This window comes from Hipposideros armiger, unplaced genomic scaffold, assembly GCF_001890085.2.
Source record: "Hipposideros armiger isolate ML-2016 unplaced genomic scaffold, ASM189008v1 scaffold_958, whole genome shotgun sequence".
NCBI classification, from domain to species: Eukaryota; Metazoa; Chordata; class Mammalia; order Chiroptera; family Hipposideridae; genus Hipposideros; species Hipposideros armiger.
In genome coordinates, this window is record NW_017732308.1 from 353,002 (window position 1) to 373,535 (window position 20,534).

A 20,534-nucleotide genomic window follows, 5' to 3' on the forward strand; every position below is an offset into this window, starting at 1 on the left:
GGCACCCCCAGCACAGTTAAACTGACCGAGGATTGGGGATTTACTTAAATATTTAATACCAACATACATGATGACAGATGTCCTCAAACCGTAACAGAGAGGCTGAAGGTAAACTGCATAGGCAAGTGGAGGCGATGAACTAAGAAAGAAAAAAGTGGGATAAGTGTCTAGGCAGCCTCAAAGAACAAAAATTATGGAAGCAGTAGAATAAGAGAGCGAGGCAAGAAAAAAAAAAAGGCCATTTTAGTCAGACGTGAATATCTACATGTAAGAATTCCCATAGAGAGGAGCTCCAGGAAATAAAGCCATGAGCATTACAGAATGGAAGTAAGGGTCCCCGCAGTTGAGAAAATCACTAAACTGAAAAGGTCGACCCATTTTGCCCTCCCAACCTACAATGATAACAGGCCTTATCCCAAGAGACCTAGAGGAGGCCTGTGAGCCAGGTGTCAAAGGTTTTCAACACATGATGTGGAGTGAACATTAGTAGGTACCCGGAAGAAAGATTCAGGCCGATACAGCTTTATAGCACAAGCTTCAAAAGAGCAGGGTTTCATATGTTCGAAACATATGCTAAAGTAATAAAAATGTTCTTTTAATCAGTTCTCTCAGCAGAGAGAGGGGGAGAAGTGGCTAACTATCAACAAGGAACACCACCACCACCTTTAAATTTTTAGGAAGACACAGGCCATATTCAGTATATCGTCAAATAAATGTTCACATGCATATTAAGAAGATACTACTGAACAGAAATAAAAGGTATTCTGTGTTCGCTTTATGAGCATTTTCCACTACGATGTTATTAGCAGATGGATATTAAAGGCACTCACTGCGCCACTTCCAGAGCCTGAGAGCCCGGGCCTTCCCCTCCCTAGCTATGCGATCTTGAGCAGAGGCCTCATCTCTGTGAGACTCCTTTTCCTCACGTACAAAATACAAATAATGTTATTATAACATTACATGTTACTGACAGGGTTTGTTCTAACCTGTGTCATGTTCTCAACGTGACTCACAACACAAGAATAAACAGGTAAATTATTAGCAATATCAGAAACGTGTGCATTGCCTCCACTTATAATAAATTTAAAAATTAAGAAAAAATTTATAAAGTGACTAACACTTTCAAATATCTCTATAATACAAATATTACTTTTTAACTCTTACAACTGTATCTTATGAACTAACTGAACCCTATAAAGAGTAAATCTTTATGAAATGTCTGTCTCAATTTCCTATGTGGCATTTAGCAGCAGCGAATGTTGAAATGTAAAGAATGAGAATGTAGTGACTCGTTCATGATGGGGCAAGTAGGGGTGAGGTACCATAAACATGGGATCTCAAGGGGTTCCGAGTAGGCAGTTAAGAACACAGAAAGAGAATGTAAGAACAACAACCCACCTAATGATTTTATTTTAAAAAGCCCTGGCAAGTGTCTGCATAAATGTCTTTCAAAAAAAGATTTTGAAAAAAAGTTGATTTAGCAGCTTAGGTGTTTAAATGAAATCTATATGGGCCACGACTTCTAACTAGATATGTAAGAAAGTATAAACAGCAGAAAGAAAAAAAAGAGAGAGGCAAGCAAATATCCTCAAAGTTGAAAGAATAAGAATTATGGTTGCATACTGGTTACCAAAGCACATTAATGGCACTGTAAAATAGAAAGAGGCATACATTCCTGTAATGGTTCCATCGAAGACCTCTCTAAGAGTCATCAAAAGCTCAGACATTGATTGATTTGGCTTGAAAACCTCTTAAGGGATTCAGTTCTAGGATGGCAGTAATTTAGAGGACTGGTAAGACAACAGCCATGCCGAAACACACTTGAACTCATCAAGAGCCTAAACCTCAATCACATGGAAATAATTTTCATATAACAATCTTTACAGTTAAAAATTGAACACACAGAGCAATAATCAAAGCCACTGCTAAGGTGCTAAGATGTTGATCCACTTGACAATCTCAGGGGGGAAAAAAAAATGGCCATTTTGTTCAATCCCTGCAAAATAATTTAACTCTTTTAGAGGTAATCATTCTACTGATCTGTGATGGGAATGGCTATAATAGCTTCAGATACTTAAAAATGTTTTTATTATAAAAATAATGCATGCTATTTGTGAATACTTTGAAAACTAAAAAACAATAATCTATTTACCTTTAAATTCCACTTCCAAGAGATACTCAATAATAACCTTTGAATCATTTCAATATTCAATACCAACTTTAATATTAAATTTCCTTCCATTAGATATTCAAAAAGAAAAAAAAATGGAATTATACTGGAAATATTCTGCTTTTTTCACTTTCAGATACTTAATCTGCAAATATATTGAGTTTTAAACTATAGCTTACCAAATAGAAATCATTCATTCCTTCCTACACCAAAAAACTATTGAACCAAATGGAATTTCCTTCAGATCCCTCTCAAAAAAAAAAAAAAATCCTGTCTCTAGGATTATCCTATACTGTACTTATCTTCTGTCAAGCGCTCTATGTATCTACATACACATAAAACATAAGAATTACATACAGTTCAATGTCATTAAGCCTTGCATGCCTCTCATCCTGCTTCTTATAAAATCTCAAAGCAGTTAATGTACAGTAATAGAGTATTGATTCAATTGCTACAGTACTAAAGGTAACACTTTCTCTGTAGTTTTCCATATACGTCCTTTCCAAATGATCTCATTAAAAATATTAAAATATTTCAGGTACTTCTGGGTCAAACTAACTATACAAAATCTTTCTAATTGTAGATATTTTATATATACAGTAAAACCTTGGATTGCGAGTAACGTGGTTTGTGAGTGTTCCACAAGACGAGCAAACATTTCTAATACATTTTAATGTGGCAAATGAACCATGTTTTGCAATATGAGTAGTTTTGTCTCCGGAATAAATTATGCTCACAAACCAAGGTCTCGGTCTCTCTCTCTCTCTCTCTCTCTCTCTCTCTCTCTCTCTCTCTCTCTCTATATATATATATATATATATATATATATATATAAAATGTTTTTTGTTTTGTTTTGTTCTTGGCCCATGAGCCTAAACTAAAGGCTTAAACAGTTGATAAGAGTTTGAAATTGAACAGAGGAAAATCTATTGGCAGTTCTTCCTTCCCATTACACTTCATTCATTATACATGGAGCCAGTAAGCTACTGCTAATGAAATATGAAGTTAAATTCTCCGATATAAAAACTTTTTCATGTAGCATTAACTTAGACATCAAATAACAATACTTAATCTAAATACCTGGATATGTTAAATTTTTAAGTGAAAAAAAGTATACACACACACACACACACACACACACAGGGTGTCAAAAAATGTAAACACTTTTTAAGAAAGGAAAAAACTATATTAAAATTGTAATATTCAATATATACTGATAACAAAGATGAATACAAGTCATGTGTATGAGTATACATTTTTTTGGCACCCCCAGTATATGTGTATATATACATATACATATAAAATTCCCAAAAGAATGTAATTAAATGTTAATCTATAGAAATGGATTTCCTTTTTTTCTTTTTAATAGCAACCCTTGAAAAGAAATACATTTAATAGCATCCCCTGAGAATACAGCACGCACATATCTGCTTACATGTCTGTGTATGTATATATACAAAACAAATTTCACAAGACAGTATTTTCCTTACTGCCCACAACATGTTCTGTTATTTTCTACTCAGTTACCTTTCTTTTATTTTTTTAATACTTGTAATAATCCAATAAATTGGTTTTTAAAATCACTAATAAGTCACAACCTGCAGTTTGGAAAATAGTGAGACGATTCAGAGAATGAACATTTGGGATAATCTTTCCTAAATTCTATTTAACAATAGCTACTTTAAAAACTGAACAAGCAGAGGCTAGTCAGGATTTTAGCTCCGTAGGTACTTTGAATAATGGAGGACTGGGTGGGGGGTGAAGCAAAGCTAAAACATTAATTTCCAATCAGCACCATGAATAAAAAGTTCTGATTAAAGGCCCTCGACCTGAACTCTATAAACGAATTTTTCAAACTAAAGCAAAAACTGTGACTCTAGAGTGATTTAAGGCATTAAACAATAAATGAACCCTACCCAAAGGCCAAACCAAAATTAGTCTACTGATGTTCATTTATTATAATGTATGTGCCATTTTCTTGAGGCAGCTTTAAAAATAAAGCTGAAATATCAGATTGGCTTTCTATAAAAATTTTCTCAATAAACATGATGTACTTCTCCAATCAGATAGCCACCCTACCTGTTGCAGAGGCAAGAAGATACAGCAATCCCACATGATCTGAAATTCACTGCCACCAAACTATAATGTCAAACTGCCTCTATTTCAAGTTCACAACAATAACTGAGAAAGCACTGACATTTTATGTTTCTGTGGCTAAGCCACTCAATATTCATAACTTAACCTGTTAAACCCATTTATTGCTAAATCAATTGGGAGATGGTAGCAAAATACATTACATAAAAATTGAGTCATTGCAATTATGTAAAACATGCAATTGGCATTTTTCAACTGTGATCTGAAAAGATAAAATTTAACCTAAAAATCCTATCCTTCACCCCCTGTATGATCTTATCTCTCACCTCTCCCCATCACACTTCCCATATGAATTCTAATTCTGTGGACTCCATACTGTGCTAGAAAATCATTATATTAACAAACTGTTTTAATTTCTAACCAATAAAATTACTTTTATTTATATCTTACTTCTATCAAAATTGTAAAAAAAGATTTGAAATAGCTTGAAAAACAGAGGTAAGAAAACATCTCAAGAAAATGCAGTCAACTTAAGTCAATATATGACCTCCTTAAAACAAACTGCATTGCCTTAAAATTAATACAATAATGACTTTTTTGAGAAATCACATGTTTGTAAAATAGAACGGCATCTTGGCTATTATAACCCATTAAATTCAATGCTACATAGGTAATCTGAAAATTCCTAAACATCTCTAAGTTGTTTAATGATCCAGTGATTCAAAAAAAATACGCGTATATACTCACATATATAAAATGAGTGAGGGTATGTGTGCATATATATGTATATGTGTATATATGTCTGTGCAAAACAAAATTCAGAAGACTCACTTTATCCAATAAAATACATGGTAACTTATTTCAGCTTACAGGAAAAAATAATATAAATGACAATTAAATATAAGATGAAATTATGAACTCTTTATAAAATATAATTCTTATCATCATGCCTCAGCAGAATAACTAGGGACTATCTTATACCTATCCTTCCAAGCAGAATACGCTTCTGCATCGCAATACTCTGCAGACTAAACCCTGAAAGGCTGACAGTAACAAGGAGATACAGTAAGATCTCATCAAAACAGAATTAAGCTATCTGGCAATCTCAGCCCTCTACAAACCAAGAACCAGAAGACCATCTTAGGAGGTATAATTTATATGACTGAGACATAACAAAAGGTACCTCCCTGATCCTCACTTAATAACTATGTAATTTCATTTCTTATCTATAACAGATAAGAAATTCAAAGACAAAATAATTAAAACAAGGTAAGATTAAAAACACCCACAATAGTCTAAAGCTTAGTGATTAGCTCTGTTTTTAAAGGACATAATCATTTCTTAAATGTTCTGTCAAATGGTTCAAATTAAATGAAAATATTATGCTTTCAACTTCTAAACATTTTATCAAAATATATTCTTTTAAATTTGATGCTACAGCAATAAACCACTATCGAATCTATGCGATAACTATATATATATATATATATATATATATATATATATATATATATATATATATATATATTGGGTTTCTGTCCCTGGTTTCTGGCACAGAGCTCCTAAACCCCTTGGAATTTCCTAGGTGACAGAGTCTTTTTGTTCTAATGTGGGTGGGCTCCTGGATGGCGGCTGGTCACCAGAAAGACCACGCCATGATTAACTAGAAACTGGGAATTTTCAGTCCACCTCTTACTGTCCAGAGGGGAGAGGGGCTGGAAATGGAATTAATGATTGTCATGCCTCCTGATGAAGCATCCATAAAAACCCCGAAAGTACAAGGCTCGGAGGGCTTCTGGGTAGCTGAACAGGTGGAGGAGCTAGGAGGGGCCTGCCTGGTTGAAGGCATGGAGGTTCCAGGCCCATTCCCACATACCGTATTTTGCTGTGCATAATGCACATCCTTTTTTGCCCAAATTTGTGAGGGAAAAATAAGGACGTGCATTATACACGGGCAGTACTAATTCTGTGTCTATATAAATGTTTTTAATTCTTTTATTTATGCCTATGAGTTAGAAGTGTAACTCTAGGAATCAAGAACGACATGGTATGCAAAATAATACCCTGGAATACGATAATTGGTTTTGTTGAAATTCCGATGAACTTACAACGGACGAAGAGTTCTTGACTTTCTGTGATGCATAAATATCGTAAATTTGTTACTGGCACATAAAATTTCTTGTACCTTGTATCTGTTCTTGTGTTTTGTAATTAATTTGTTACATAAAATTTCTTGTACCATAATATGTTAAAAAATAAATGCTAAAATTCCTTTATAATACAAAAACAAGTACCAAAATGTACACAAATAAAATTTTGAATTAAAAAATTAAAACAAAAGATTTTTTTCTCCTGAAAGTTTGGGCCAAAAACATTGGTGCGCATTACACTCAGCAAAATACGGTGCCTTGCCCTATGCATCTCTTCCATCTGGATGTTCATCTGTATCCTTTATCGTATCCTTTTAGAATAAATTGGCAAACGGTAAGTAAACTGTTTTTCCTGAGTTCTGTGAGCCGCTCTAGGAAATTAATGGAATCCGAGGGGATAGCAGGAACCTCCGATTTACAGCTAATTGGTCAGAAGCACAGGTGACAACCTGGACTTGAAATTGGCATCTGAAGGGGGCAGCTTTATGAGACTGACGCTTTAACCCACTGGACCTAATACTATTTCCAGGTGGATAGTGTCAGAATTAAGTTGAATTGTAGGACACGCAGCTGGTTCACAAAACTGTGTGATATGGGGTGAGAAGCCCACACATCTGGTGTCAGAAGTGTTGTGAGCGTGGTAGTAGGGTTGAAGGAGAAACACAGGAGGAAGACTGAGTTTTTTCCTAATACATAACCCCTCCCCAGACAGCTATCCAGAATACCTCAGTGCCAGGGTTTACGGATGGTCAGGACTTTCTATTTCTTCAATCAATATGTATCCTCTTTCAGAATTTTGTTACATAAGAACACAGGATGGATGTTGATAACAAGTTTCCAAGGGTACATTTAGCATTTGATACAGTGTATATTTTTTCCTTGATCCAGAAGAAGCCCTATAAGTATTATAATTTCAATTTTATAGATGAGAAAAGAGATTCAAAGATGTCAGTTGCCCAAGGTCACCTGGTGGCAGGTTAGGGATAGGGCACTGAGGTGTGTCTGAACCCCCAACAGGTACTTGTTACACCAGGGACGAAGGTTAGCTTACCTCCCAATTTTATCTTGTTTTGAAAATGAGGTTTTGGGATTGTGGGTATTTCCTATTACTGAACAAAAAAGTTCAATACAATAAAATGAGAGACCAAATGAAGGCCAATTCCAGTCTGAATGAATCCCTTATTCCTAAAAAAACGAGACCAACTTGCCCAGATATAAACAGGCTCATAAGAGAACCGTATTCTGATGACACTGCTAATGGCATGTGCAAAAATGGATAAGGAAGTTCTTCCTGACCATATTAGGAGCTCACTGGGGAGCAATTATAAGCAAAACACAAATAAGTACAGAGTATCCCTGAAAGGGCTCTACTGAGTCAGTGCACAAGCTAGTTATACATATTAGTAGCACCTGGACAAACGCTGTGCAAGGACTGCGACGTTAGAGAGGCAGAGTTCAGTAAGGAAGTGAGTCCACAAACCTCAAAACGATAAAATTAAAAGGTGACCAAAAAAAAAAAAAAAAGGTTATGAACAGAAAAGAAAATTCTATTATGTAAGTAACAATTCTAAAAGAATTAATAGAAATAATGCAATTTCAAACTAATCGACATAACGGCTGGCATAGTATCTGGGATTTGAAATCCCTTTTCTTGCCATTGGTCTTTTTATAATCATAAACATGAAAAGTCAAGTCAAAGATTTCATAAAGCAAATATTACACAAATATTAACAATAAGTAAAATACCCATTATTTTCTATCAATCAATTTAAGTGCATTTAAAACTTGTGAAAATATCATTAAGAGTCAAACAATGTTCACTTTAATGGTGCTTAATACCCACTTGGCCTAACATCCTCTCAGGTTAAAAGAAAAATGTTAAGTACTCTTACTCTGGGGACAACCCAAACTGTATATACCCAATATCCTGCCTCAGTAGCACCAAGGCAAGAAATACTCTCTTCTACTGGCAGTTATATGAAGCAAAGTAGGGTCTTTTCCTTAACAGTAACATTACAAATAAAAGCTATATAATTTATTAATTGACTGATTAAACAATTAACTAGAAGCATATTCAACTTCAATCTTATGAGTTCATATTATGCTAATGTTTATTCATTGAATGAATGGTCATTATATTCATTGACTGCTTTCTACGTATTAAACTTTAGATGTAATAAAAAATTTGGCAATAATCCAGAAAAATTCTACCCCAGCCCTCAGGGAACCAGGAGGCAAAGAGGCAAATTTCATTGAAATATTTAATTTCTATATTAGCAACAAATTCACAAAAGTTATAGTAATACAAGTTTTTAAATATAGAAAACTATGGTTAACTCAATTATCCGAGGCAAGTAGAGCTTTTAAATACCATACAAATAGAATTATCTGATATGCTCAACGTTGAGTGGTATTGAAAAACAGGGCTCTTTGATTCCTCCAGACGAATGAGAAATGGAAGACGAGGGGGTGAGCAGTTATTTGGTATCCACCATGGGTTCAAATGTCAGCTTAGCCTCTTACAACTGTTAGGGCCTGGGAAATGTTAGAAAACCTCTCTGCCCATGAGTTCACATCTGTAACAAGGATAAGTGCTTAAAAGATGCCTAATAAAATGCATGGCTCAAAGCAGGCTTTCTCTAAAAAGTTAGTTACCTGTACTTCATTAACTTCCCCCCAGCAAAGGACAAAATATGAACCCCCCAGCTGATATGCCAATGCAGAAAGGTGGTATTCTGAGACTTTGATCTTATAGCAAAACCATAAATCCTAAATTAGGGATTCGCATTACTGTAAGAAACATGACATTTTTCTCCCCTCCCAGTGCTAAGATCATTATTTCATCTGAGGTGCTGTCAAGTCTCAGAATACTTTCAAGAGAGGAAAAAAATGATTGTTTTCCAAATACTGGCTCTAATGACCAGTTAAATGGGAGCCATTTCTTTAGTCTTACTTTTAACTGATTTTTGTAAATGTAGGGATGGACACTTCACACAGAACACATATAACAACATGAGAAATCTACAGTCACAGCTCTGCCTTCCTGCAGCAATGCAACATTACACAACCCCAGGACAAACCAGTTACACTGTACTCAAGGTGAATGGTGCCTTCCAGAGCAAAACCAGAAAAACAATGCCCCCTGCGGCTGTGCCACTGCAATCTCAACGATTAATTGTAATTGACCTGGATAATTTTTTTTAATACTTATTATCCTCAATCAATGGTAAGTATAAAAATCACACAGGAAAACTCTACGCTGAAAAACATATACCAAGCAGTTGTTTCCTCGTGCCTCAGGCATTTCATGTACAACAACAGCATTCTTGGTCTCTTCCTGAACCCTGCCTTCTATTTATTTCTCATTAATCTAAATCCCTGCAGAGAAAGGAGTTGAAAGTGAGCAGGGTCAGGACATCAGTAGCATGCAAACTCAAAATTTCCGATGGACTTGTGCATTCAATAAAATTAGGCACGTAGTGTGGGATTTTACCAAAAGACATGCATATACGTATTAACAACTTTGGAATTTATGTGGTACCTTTATAACATGAAAAAATTTAGTTCACAGTACATTGGACTATATCAACAGACATACATCTCTCAGGATATAGCTGGATATGTAAACCTATGACATAAAGCAATATAGAAATCATCCCTCCATTTTACTGAATAGACGTTTACATGGTTCTAAAATCAAAACTGTATAGAAAGGTATACACTGAGTTTTACTCCCATGCCTATCTCAATTTCTGTTCCCTCACACCCTCTATGGCAACCATTTTTATTAGTTTATTTGTTTATTTTCCCAGTATATTTATACAAACACTAGTAAATACAAATATTCTTTCTTATTCCTCCCCTTAAAGAAAAGGTACCATATAGCACCCTCTGTCCCTTGCCTTTCGACATGTTTTATCCTAGAGATCTCTCCACTTCAGTACACAGACGTCTTCCTCATTCTTTTTTTATAGCTGCAGTATCCTACTGTGTGGATATACCATAATTTATTCAACCAGTGCCCGATCAGGTTGCCTCCAAAGCATCTTCTTAAGTGATACATTTTCGAATCTCTCCTGTTACTGAAACAAAGTGAATTAGCAGTAGCACAGGATTTGCTTTCTTAAACTTACAATAATACAACATAGCTGTGACCTACTGTTCATATTTTGTTAAGAACCATCAGAAATTTCCACCTCACATGACTGCATTCTCTCCCCATCAAAGTTTAATGAGCTTTTAATATAAAGTTATGCACTCTTGAATCTCCAAAGCGGATAGTGTGTAACATTTCCGAAACTTATTTGGCTACAGAATGTGGTTCTTTGGAAAAGCCTCCTACAGGCGTAGTATTCTGCAAAACAAACTTGAGCAAATACTGGGGTGGATGTAATAATTATTGTCATCTATTTAAGTAAAATATAAGATTATGAACTTTTAAACAAGACATGAAACCAAAATGAGCTACTTTTTGGACTAGGCATTCCTTACTTAGTTGTTTAACTATAAACAAACCCCTGTGAGGTCTGAATGTAAAGCTATTTGACCCTCTCCCAGAAAGAATGCATACAAGCATAATTTTTCAGTTTCTGGGGATTCATGGACCCTAAGGCCTATCCACAGTCCCCATGGTCATATCCATTTTAAAAGCAATTTTAAATAGACAGTGCTATGTTATCCAGGGCAATAGTAATACTCCAAAAGCAAGGATAGAACCCAGAGCACTTTTCATGCAAAGCTAATGAAAAAACAGCAGAGAATTCACCAGGAAGTGTACCTTGGTGCAAGGCAAACAAAACACACTCAAAGGAATCATGTATAACAATTAATGATATCAAGCAAAGCAAATTCTATTAAATAACTGTGGAAAGTGGTACCAAGGCTTGCAGTCTGATTTTTACACAGGTGCCTCTCACTTTAAATAAATAAATGAGGTTCTTACAGGATTAAGAAAGTTGGTATTTAATTGATCTTACACAAAATAAAACCTTAGCATCCGGGAGTTGTAGAACCCAATACATTTCACACTAGATAGCAGCATCTACTAGAAATATAGTTCTGCTACACATTTGAATGTGACAATGTGAATGCCCAGGAGAAAGGAATAAATGTAAATCAAAAATCCTCAAATGTGATTATAGTCTAGCAGACGAAATGATGAGGCGAAAAGAGGTATTAAATTGAAAAGGTGATGGATACATGCAGGGCTAGCACATCTGATTTGGGAGGTGGTACTCTACCTATACCAGGATATTCGGAGGAGAGCGCGCCAGTGGGGGTAACGCCCCGCCAGGCTCCTCTCATCAGACCTTGTGGTCAAGTTTGAATCTGCTGCAAAAGGGGCATCTGTTCTAACTCAGACAAACACAGTCCTTTAACATCCTTCTTCCCTAAGACTTCCTCCCCCCAAAAAGCCCACCACCATCCAAGGCAAATATTAAAAAGTGCAAAAATTTTGAAAAAGGTATCTTCTAGATCAAGATAACATCCCAGTGGTCAAAGCAACAGAATGGAAATTTCTAATTTAAAGCCTTATCAAAAATGTATTTCTTAAGAGGACTGTTTTTAACAAAAACATCTCCAACGTTACCGTGAACCCAACAGGAAGAGCGAGTCCACTATCCACGAAGAATTTGCTTTATTCGTATTTTGGTTGAATACATCAATTCCTCAGGTAAGAGGGGTTCTGCGTAAGTAGTTTCAGTATTTTTCCAGAATAAAGGATGGTATTAAGCTGAAAACATCCTGTATATAAAAGAACACACACCACACACAAAAGCACCAAGTGTTAATTACAGTTGACCCTTCAAGAACACGAGTTTGAACTGCACAGGTCCACTTATACGTGGCTTAGCTCAATAAACACGTACAATACTAAAAATATCTTCCTTATGATTCTCTTAATAACACTTTCTTTTCTCTAGCTTACTTTATTGTAAGAATACAGTATGCGGGCCGGCCCAGTGGTGCGTTGGTTAAGAAAGAGTTGGTTTGGGACGCCAGCTCTGAGCAGCAGGGCCCCGGTTCAGATCCCACATGAGGGCCAGTGACACTGTGCCCTCTACAGCTAAGATGGTGAACAACAGCTCAACCTGGAGCTGGGCTGCCGTGAGTCGCCGGCGATGGTGCAGGCTGCAGTGAAGCTGCAGTGGGCTGCCATAAGCTACCGTGAGTGGCCGGCAGCCAGCGTGAGCTGCCAAGAGCACGGTGGAGGTCCGTCCAGTGGCCGGTGACCAATCTGTCTCATCCGGGAAGAGCGCAATGATAATACCAACATGGGTCAGTGAAGCAACGTCCTCCACAACTAGACTGAAGAGCAAAAGGACAGCAACTTGTCTGTTCCCCTTCCCCGATTCTCCTGCGCTGTTCCCTCCCTCAAAGATTTCAAAAATCTTTGAAAAAAAAAAAAGGATACAGTATGTAATACATACAACATACAAAATATGTGTTAATCGACTGTTTATGTTATCAGTAAGGCTTCGGGTGAACAATAGGCTATAAGTAAAGTTTTGGAGGAGTCAAAAGTTGTACAGGAATTTTCGACTGCACAGAGGTTGGCATGCCTTACCCCTGCTTTGTTCAAGGTCAACTGTATATGTTATGGCAAATTATGAGAAAAAAAATTATACATATCATCTTTTCCCTTCTCACACTCTTGCTCTTTTGAGAAACCATTCCACATGCCTTTCTGTAATAAAATAGCATATAGGCATCTCGCACATGTGAATCCATTTTCAAAGGTATATCCACCTCCCACGTCCTTAATCAGAGATGATATGTAACTCAACAGCTTCTCCAAATCAGGCAATCTGACAAAACAAAACAAAACAAAAAAAAAAAGCAGCAATACAGTCCTGGAATCCAGAGAGGGCAATTCTATATTGCCTGACATGTGAACAGAATGAGATCCAAATGACACCAGTCCACATAACATTCTCTATAGATGAAAAAGGATATTTAAAATAGTAAAGCATCTTTTCTGTTTCATTATGAAATGTGAATTGTGCTTTACCACTGACTTGAATACTGTCAAAACAAAAAACTGCTTAAATGAACTTATTCAAATCCAAACTATGGCTTATGAAAAATTAAAATATTTCAAAATATTCTTTTTGGAGGAAATTTGAAAATCTGCTTAAAATAGCCATGCTAGAACCTTTCTGTATTGGCATATCAGCTCCAGATAAAAATGCTAATCTATGCTATAATCACATTATCTTCCTAAGCAGCACTGAAAAGGTATTTGGCCACTGTCACAGCATTCACTTAACAATGGCTAGCCCAGGGGTCGGCAAACTTTTGAGACAGAAGAACTGCCAGGGGTCAGCAAACTGCGGCTCGCGAGCCACATGCAGCTCTTTGGGTACGTACATGTGGCTCTGAAGTAAAATTGAAAATGAAAATAAAACTATCATAATTTCATTTATAAAAATTTTAAAGGATATTCTTCACATAATGATTTCATTTGTTTTATGGCTCTCGAGTAATTTTTAAATTGTTGTGAGGGACAGGATTGGCTCTTCCAGGGGTTGGCAAAGAGCCCATGTGATCGCAAGCCGCAGTTTGCCGACCCCTGGTCTAGCCCATGGAAGCAAAGAGTCACTAATTTAGAAATCGAGCAACCCAGTCTGCTAGCCCTCTTTCCCCGGGAAGACTATTACAGCAGCACTGCCAACACCATCCTAACAATATATGCCAGCCATAGACCCCTTCATGATTTATTATCATTATAATTCAAATAATCCTAAAAGTTGCCCCAAGTTGTAAAACTCAATGTGTATCACTCAACAAAATACACGAAGTTGTCTGCTGAACAAAAGCAGAGGCAAACTTCACTGTAAGCTAGAACACTGGAATAGCTACCTGCTTTTTACAGTAATCAAAAATTCTCTCATTCAAAAGGATGGGGGGGAGTAACTGCACTTTTATATATGTAAACATTTATCGTTATTACTGATACACGCTTACTGCAAAATTGAAAATACAGTAAGCATTAAAAGTAGTAACTAGAAGAATCCATAATCAATAAGATAAAACTACAATATAATTAATCAAAAGCCACACCAATTAAGTTACAACATTAACCCTATGAATCATATGTAGGCTCTTTTACATAAAAGGCCCATTTTGTCAGTTGCAGATCCTATCCATTTTAAGATCACATTTGTGGTAAATTACAGTAAGAAAGGGGAAGGAAAGAGGGAAAAAAAAACAACCCATTACAGGATGTTGACAAGTGTTAACTACCACGGTTTTAGAATGTATTGGTTAGCACACCACATACCACTAAAATAATATGCCAGGTTCCTCCAACACCAGGTTTGGCTTTCGATTTGAGCCTACTCAAGTAACAGAAGTCTAGTGTAACAAAATATTCTAATTTTCATACCCTAAACTCTCTTAGAAGAAAACCTGTGTACTTTCCAGTCTCAATTACCAAATAGTTCTTCAATCCAACTCAATTGTTCTACAGTTTCATTTGCACAAATAACAGATTTGCTGTCTCTCCCTTTATTACATCTCCATGAATTGTGGCCCAGAGATACCAATTATAAAGCACAAAGGTAACGAAAATACTGACATAGTGCCTGGGGTGCATGTTATCTCTAGGACTATCAATACCTAACCACAGATCCCCAAAGAGAGTGCTTACAAAAAACTGTCTACTTGCCAATCACCAGTGAACTCATACTGGGTTGTTAATAACTTTATCCTAATGGCTACTTTTTTTCAAAGTCTTTCTAACAGGCTCATGGAAATGTTTCAACTGGTGCTCACAGATGTAATTAGCAAGAACGCCAATGCCGTCCCTGTGCTAAAATACAACTCAGTGAGGTTAGGATTTTGTGTATCTTGTTTGTCTATAACCCCAGTGCCTGCCACCTAATAGATACTTGATAAATACCCATAAAATGAAATTGTATAACAAAATTTACAGAACAGCCCCCAAATTTCAGTGGTAACAGAAATGTGTTAATTCATGTACTGCTTAAAAGCAAGAACATTTGCTAAAACTTGGGAATCTTCTAAACAGTGCTATTTATTTGTTGTCAGAGGATTTGACCTTTCCAGAAATTAAGGCTGACAGTTCACATCTATTCTGAGGCCTACAGGGATGAGTTTTTGCAACAAAAGCAAACAAAAATTGCATTTTTTTAGAAGATAAATGACTTTCCTCTCTACCCCAAAACCATGATGAATGAAAATTAAGAGAATTTGGGGAGGAAAGAAACCTTTGAGTCTAATTATCAAACAGATGGGCTCCAATTTCAGAATATTAAAACTGCCTGCCACCAATTTATTCCAAAACTTTTGCATAATTACGTACCTAGGATAGCATTTTATCAATTGCATTCTACTTTTTTTTTTTGGGGGGGGGGGTTAAGCTAAGAAGTTGGCTTGAGTTAGAGAAGTTATAACTGATGAATAGCACAATCTTCCATATTTATGGCTTTCACTTACCAGGGAGAAAATCAGTGAGGAAAGATTAAACTGTCACTGTAAATAGCCCTCTCTTCCCAGTTTTCAAGCTAGTGTTCTCCACTACTTCAGCCAACAGTTTCCCTGTTCTCTCATCCCATTTTTTTACTGTATAACAGCTTATTGTTTTGTTTTCTGATTTGTATGTTTGCTGTAGCCACGTCTTAATTTTCCCAAAGATTTAGGAGGTATACACTTCCAAAGTGCTTCCCTGCCGTGCCATTAATAACAGTGTTGGATAATGTCTGTCATTTATTCCCCTCATTTGAATGTAAGTACTAATAGAGCAGAGCTGGTGCTGTCCTGCTGAGTACTACAGGATAGGTTCTGAGTGTCAACTACAATGAATGAGTGAATGAATGAATGAATGAATGAATGAATGAACGAACGAATTGGAAGGCAATGGCATTACTATATGTGCTTCTTTGCTAGCTAAGTAGGCAATATCTGAGATGGTATCACAATTTCTATTCAGCTTTATGCAAACTCGGATGCTCTTTAGAGCGCTAACTTGAGTATTTGCAAATAAATTTATGAGCAAACAACACTATTTGACACACACAATTAGAGAAGGTGCTAAAAAACACATCCAGAACAGTTTATTCAAAGGGCAAACAATTACAGAAGATTCCTTAGGACGAGTTTCCAGTATTCCATTACCATTGATCTTCCTAAAAAAACCACTGCTAAATGACTTCACTGTCTGGAGACTGTTTTTCCTCCAAGTTTTGAGAATTTATAAGTGAAAATACTGAACTAATTAAGGACTCCTTTCCAGGGCCTTACAATAATCTTCAAAAAGATTGGGGGGTTAGGGGTTGTTAAGGAAACCGCTAATAAAAACACGTGAAAAGCAATTTTCCTGTTAGTTGTGAAAGGCTGGAAAATTTTCACTGCAGCCTCCCTCCTCTGCTGGTCACAGAGTAAGGATTGGAAGTCGGAAAATTTATAACACCTCCATGCCCTTTGAGTCAGGAACTACGAAGGAAGAAGAGAATCACAACTGTGGGGGCACATGTATTCCACATGAAAGCAGGAAGTCCGTCTCTTGAGCACTGGCTGCCGGTCCAGCATCCCAAAGGGGGACACCGGCCTTTGGAAAGCCCACCGCACTCCCCTCTAACCGCGAGGCCAAAGCCAGCCTCACAGGGAGAGGCGAGTTTACCAGGCTGATGAAAGGAGCAGCAGCAAGGAGGCTCCGGACACCTTTCTCTTTCTACTTGGCCTGCGGCAGGAGGATACTCGGGTTCTCGCCAAAAGAGGAGGAGGCGGGCCAGACAGAGTCAGCAGCGACAAGAAGCCTTGGCCTCGAAGGAACGCGGCTCGTCCACGCGGCCGAAGAACTCACCGAACAAAGCACAGCGCGGACCGGGTGGGGAGACGGGAAAGAAGGGGAAAGATTCACCCCAGCTCTTCACCACTGCCTGGAGCTAGAGACAGGTGGAGCCGTGCTCCTCTTTATAGGGAGAAGAAGGATGGGTTTTCGAGGGGCTTATCGGAACTCCAGCGCCAAGGCAACCGGAACTGAGACCCCGGCCGGGGAGAACGCCCAGGGATAAGGGGGCGAGCGCTGCGGAGAGAAAGGAAGAAGGGTCGGGGTCGCGGGCGGGCAGGCAGACGGGCCCCGCCAGCTGGCCGGGGTCTCGCCCCCGCCGTGCCGAGGATGCGGGTGGCGAGGATGCGCGTGGCGCGCTGCCCGCCGCCCCAGCTCGGGCCTCCTCGGCGCCACGGCCGCCCGCCCCCTCGCACCCGCGCCCCGGGCAGCCACACAAAGGGGATGGCGAGGCGCGCCGGCCGCGGGGCGGGGAGGGGGCCCCGGGCCCCGGACGAGGTAGCTGGACCGCGACGCCCGCCGCGCCCCCGCCTTTGTCTGCCTCGCTCCGCGCACCCCCCCGCCCCCCGCCGTGGAGCCCCGCCGCTCGCGGCGCCCTCACCCTGCTCGTTACCCGGGTGAGTAGCGGTCTCATCTGCTCGCCGGCCCCATCTGCCTCCATGGCCAGCTGGCCAGCCCGCGGCGGCCGCTACGGTGCTGCCCTGCGCGATCCGCCTGCCGCCGCCGCCGCTGCCGAGACGCGAGCGCGCGAGGGGCAACGAACGCGTGTCCGTGCGCGAGATGCGCGCGAGTGGGGAGAGCCGGATGCGCGAGAAGAGGGGCGCGCGTGTGCGCGCCGCAGCCGCGGGGCTGGCTGCCTCTCGCAGGACAGCGAGGCCACAGCTTGGAGCGTGGAGTGGGAACTGAGCGAGTGGCCGGACGCGGCGGAGGAGGAGGAGGAGGGAGTAACATAGGGGTCCGGGGGCGGGGCCGCAGCGTGACGCGCGCTCAGCCCGGGCCCCGCCCCGGCACGCCCTCCGACCCGCCTCCTCGCTTCACGCCCCCTGCCAGTTTGGCACCGCCAGCCTCAGCAGCTCCCCCGCCGGCCCGGCCGCGAGGCCACCCGGAGGTGGGGCGGGAGGGAGGCGTGTCCCAGCCAATTGGCGGCTCGCAGGATTGCGCACGAGCCCCACCCCCTGCCTCCGCCACCTCCTCTTGAGGCCCCGCCCCTCTTTGTAAAATCCTAACTGACTGAAACTAAACGTCTAACTCGTTTTTCCGGTCGGAGCTTCCCCTGAGGTTCGGAAGTGGGGTGGGGGTCACCACCGGCCCTAGCTCCTCACCAATCTCTTTAAAGGCAGGAGGAAAGGAGGACGTCACCCTTTTCAAGGGTGCTCACGGGGAACCCCAGAGAAACTAACGGGTCTTCAGGACTCCTGCAATTTTCTTCCCCCCCTCCGGTCAGTAGGCATGAACCCCAACTCCGGGCCTGTGAAAGAGGGAGTACTACTGTCCACGTATCCTCGTGTGCTTGCCCATTGACTGGGCACCACAGCGGCTCACACCCTCTTGAATCCACCCTCTAGGGCGCCTCTCAAATGGTCACAGCTCTGCTGGGGATGATGATGGTACCTGCCACACGTGGCCATTGAGGGATTAAGCGAATTTCTATCCATCAATGTGCCTAACACATAGCATGTATAGGCATTATCGTTAACAGAGTTATCTTGCGTGTGTAAAAAAGATGATAAAACGGTTAGTTGAGAAGAGCTAAATCAGTGCTATGGAAGGACCCGGTATTACAGGGAATCTGGAACTCATATTCTATTCATCTCCAACAGGATATTAGTAAAGCCTTTGTCAGAAATAGTTACCGATGCTGGATGCCTGGTTCCTGGTTTGGGTCCTAGTCCCCCTTTGTTCTAACTTTCTGAGTTACTCCCGAGACTGGCACACGTTATTCACTTACTTATACAAAAGCAGATGTACTTCTGTTATAAAATAGTTACCATTTAAAGAGGCCTACAATTAGAGACTGTGACATTTTGCCAACATGCTGCATCTCTAATCCTCACAACGCTACAAAATATGTTTTATTATCTCTACTTTACAGATGAGGAAGCTGAAACTCACGCAGTTAACTGGTTTTAGATCCTAGTTAGTGGAAGTGCTCTTTCTATTGTACTAGTCTAATGCTTCCTTAAAGGAAATTGAATAGGGAAAAGGGGAGAAAAGGCCAACATCCTTTAGGACCTAGTAGCATTTTGGGTGACAGCTGAGGATGTGGCTAAAGTAGTAACAGGAACAAAGTAGGAGCCAAGACCTTTGGTGCCAGAGTTGAAAGAGCTAAGTAGTCAATTTCAAGGAGGATTTGAAAACATATTCTTGGGAGACCATGCTAGCAAATGGGTTTCTCTTAATCCATTTTGCAGAAAGAAAAAGATAAGCCCTTGGTTTATTGAGTCCACAGTTCTTTTTTGAGTAACTTCTGTGTTGCCATGTGCTTTTTCCACACTCCTCAATTCATTCCAGCTGCTAGAAAAAGAATGTAAAAATATCTGAATTACAGAATTTATTACTCTCAACTGCCCACTTAATTCAGGCTCAGCCAGAGTTCATCCTGATGTGAATTGAAGGTTGTAGTGAGTAAAGAAGATAATGTATTAAAATTGCTTTCATGGAAATGGAGATGGCTGTAAAATGTTCCAAGGTGCTGAAAGCCAAATTGTTCTCTTAAGTATTTTAAATATCCATCCAAAATGTAGCAGGGAAACATTTGCTAAGCAAAGGAGAATGTGAACCTAAGTTCATCACTAACAATGAACTTGTAGCACCTAAAATTGACATTTAGCTGTATCCCAAATTCAGGACACTTCCTGGGTTTCTGGAACAGTAGGAAATACTAGCAGGGACTTGGACACAACCTCTTGGCAAGATCTTTATCCTGAGAAGGGAATGATCTTCCCCCAACAGTTCTCCATGAGCCAGGGCATATTTTGTAAAGACAAATAGCAGCTTCTTTGTCATTTTGAAAAGCCTGGAACCATCCTTAACCTTTTGCAGAGGATCCTTTGACAGTTTCTTTATGGCGTCTACTTAGTCATAGCCCCAAATTTAAATGTTCCCAATTACCTGATCCTATAAAGAAAACTAAAATCTTTGGAATAGTGCTTACAAGAGCACCAGGGCTGCCTCAATGAGTGAAAGACAAAAGGAAAAGAATTGAAAAAAGTGTCGCCTTTATTTCTGTAGGCTAGGCCAACAGAAATTCTTTTAAGAGAGAAAACAACAGCAAGCAAACAAAAGACCTTGTCTCTGATCTCATAGA

At 39.5% G+C, this 20,534-nt stretch overlaps 1 protein-coding gene across 8 annotated transcripts in view; it reads right to left on the reverse strand.

The window, feature by feature from the left end:
• Positions 1-18,184, reverse strand: part of SLC4A7 (solute carrier family 4 member 7) — a 105,758-nt gene extending 87,574 nt beyond the window's left edge. For 2 of the 8 annotated variants that reach the window (XM_019630859.1, XM_019630858.1), the window contains exon 1: positions 17,829-18,175. In XM_019630859.1, the coding sequence (XP_019486404.1) occupies positions 17,829-17,888 (60 nt within the window). In that variant the 5' untranslated portion in view covers positions 17,889-18,175. Of the gene's footprint in view, positions 1-17,828 lie in introns of all 8 variants that reach the window. The other 6 variants (XM_019630864.1, XM_019630860.1, XM_019630853.1 and 3 more) reach the window with 5 other exon arrangements.
• Positions 18,185-20,534: the final 2,350 nt, after the last annotated feature.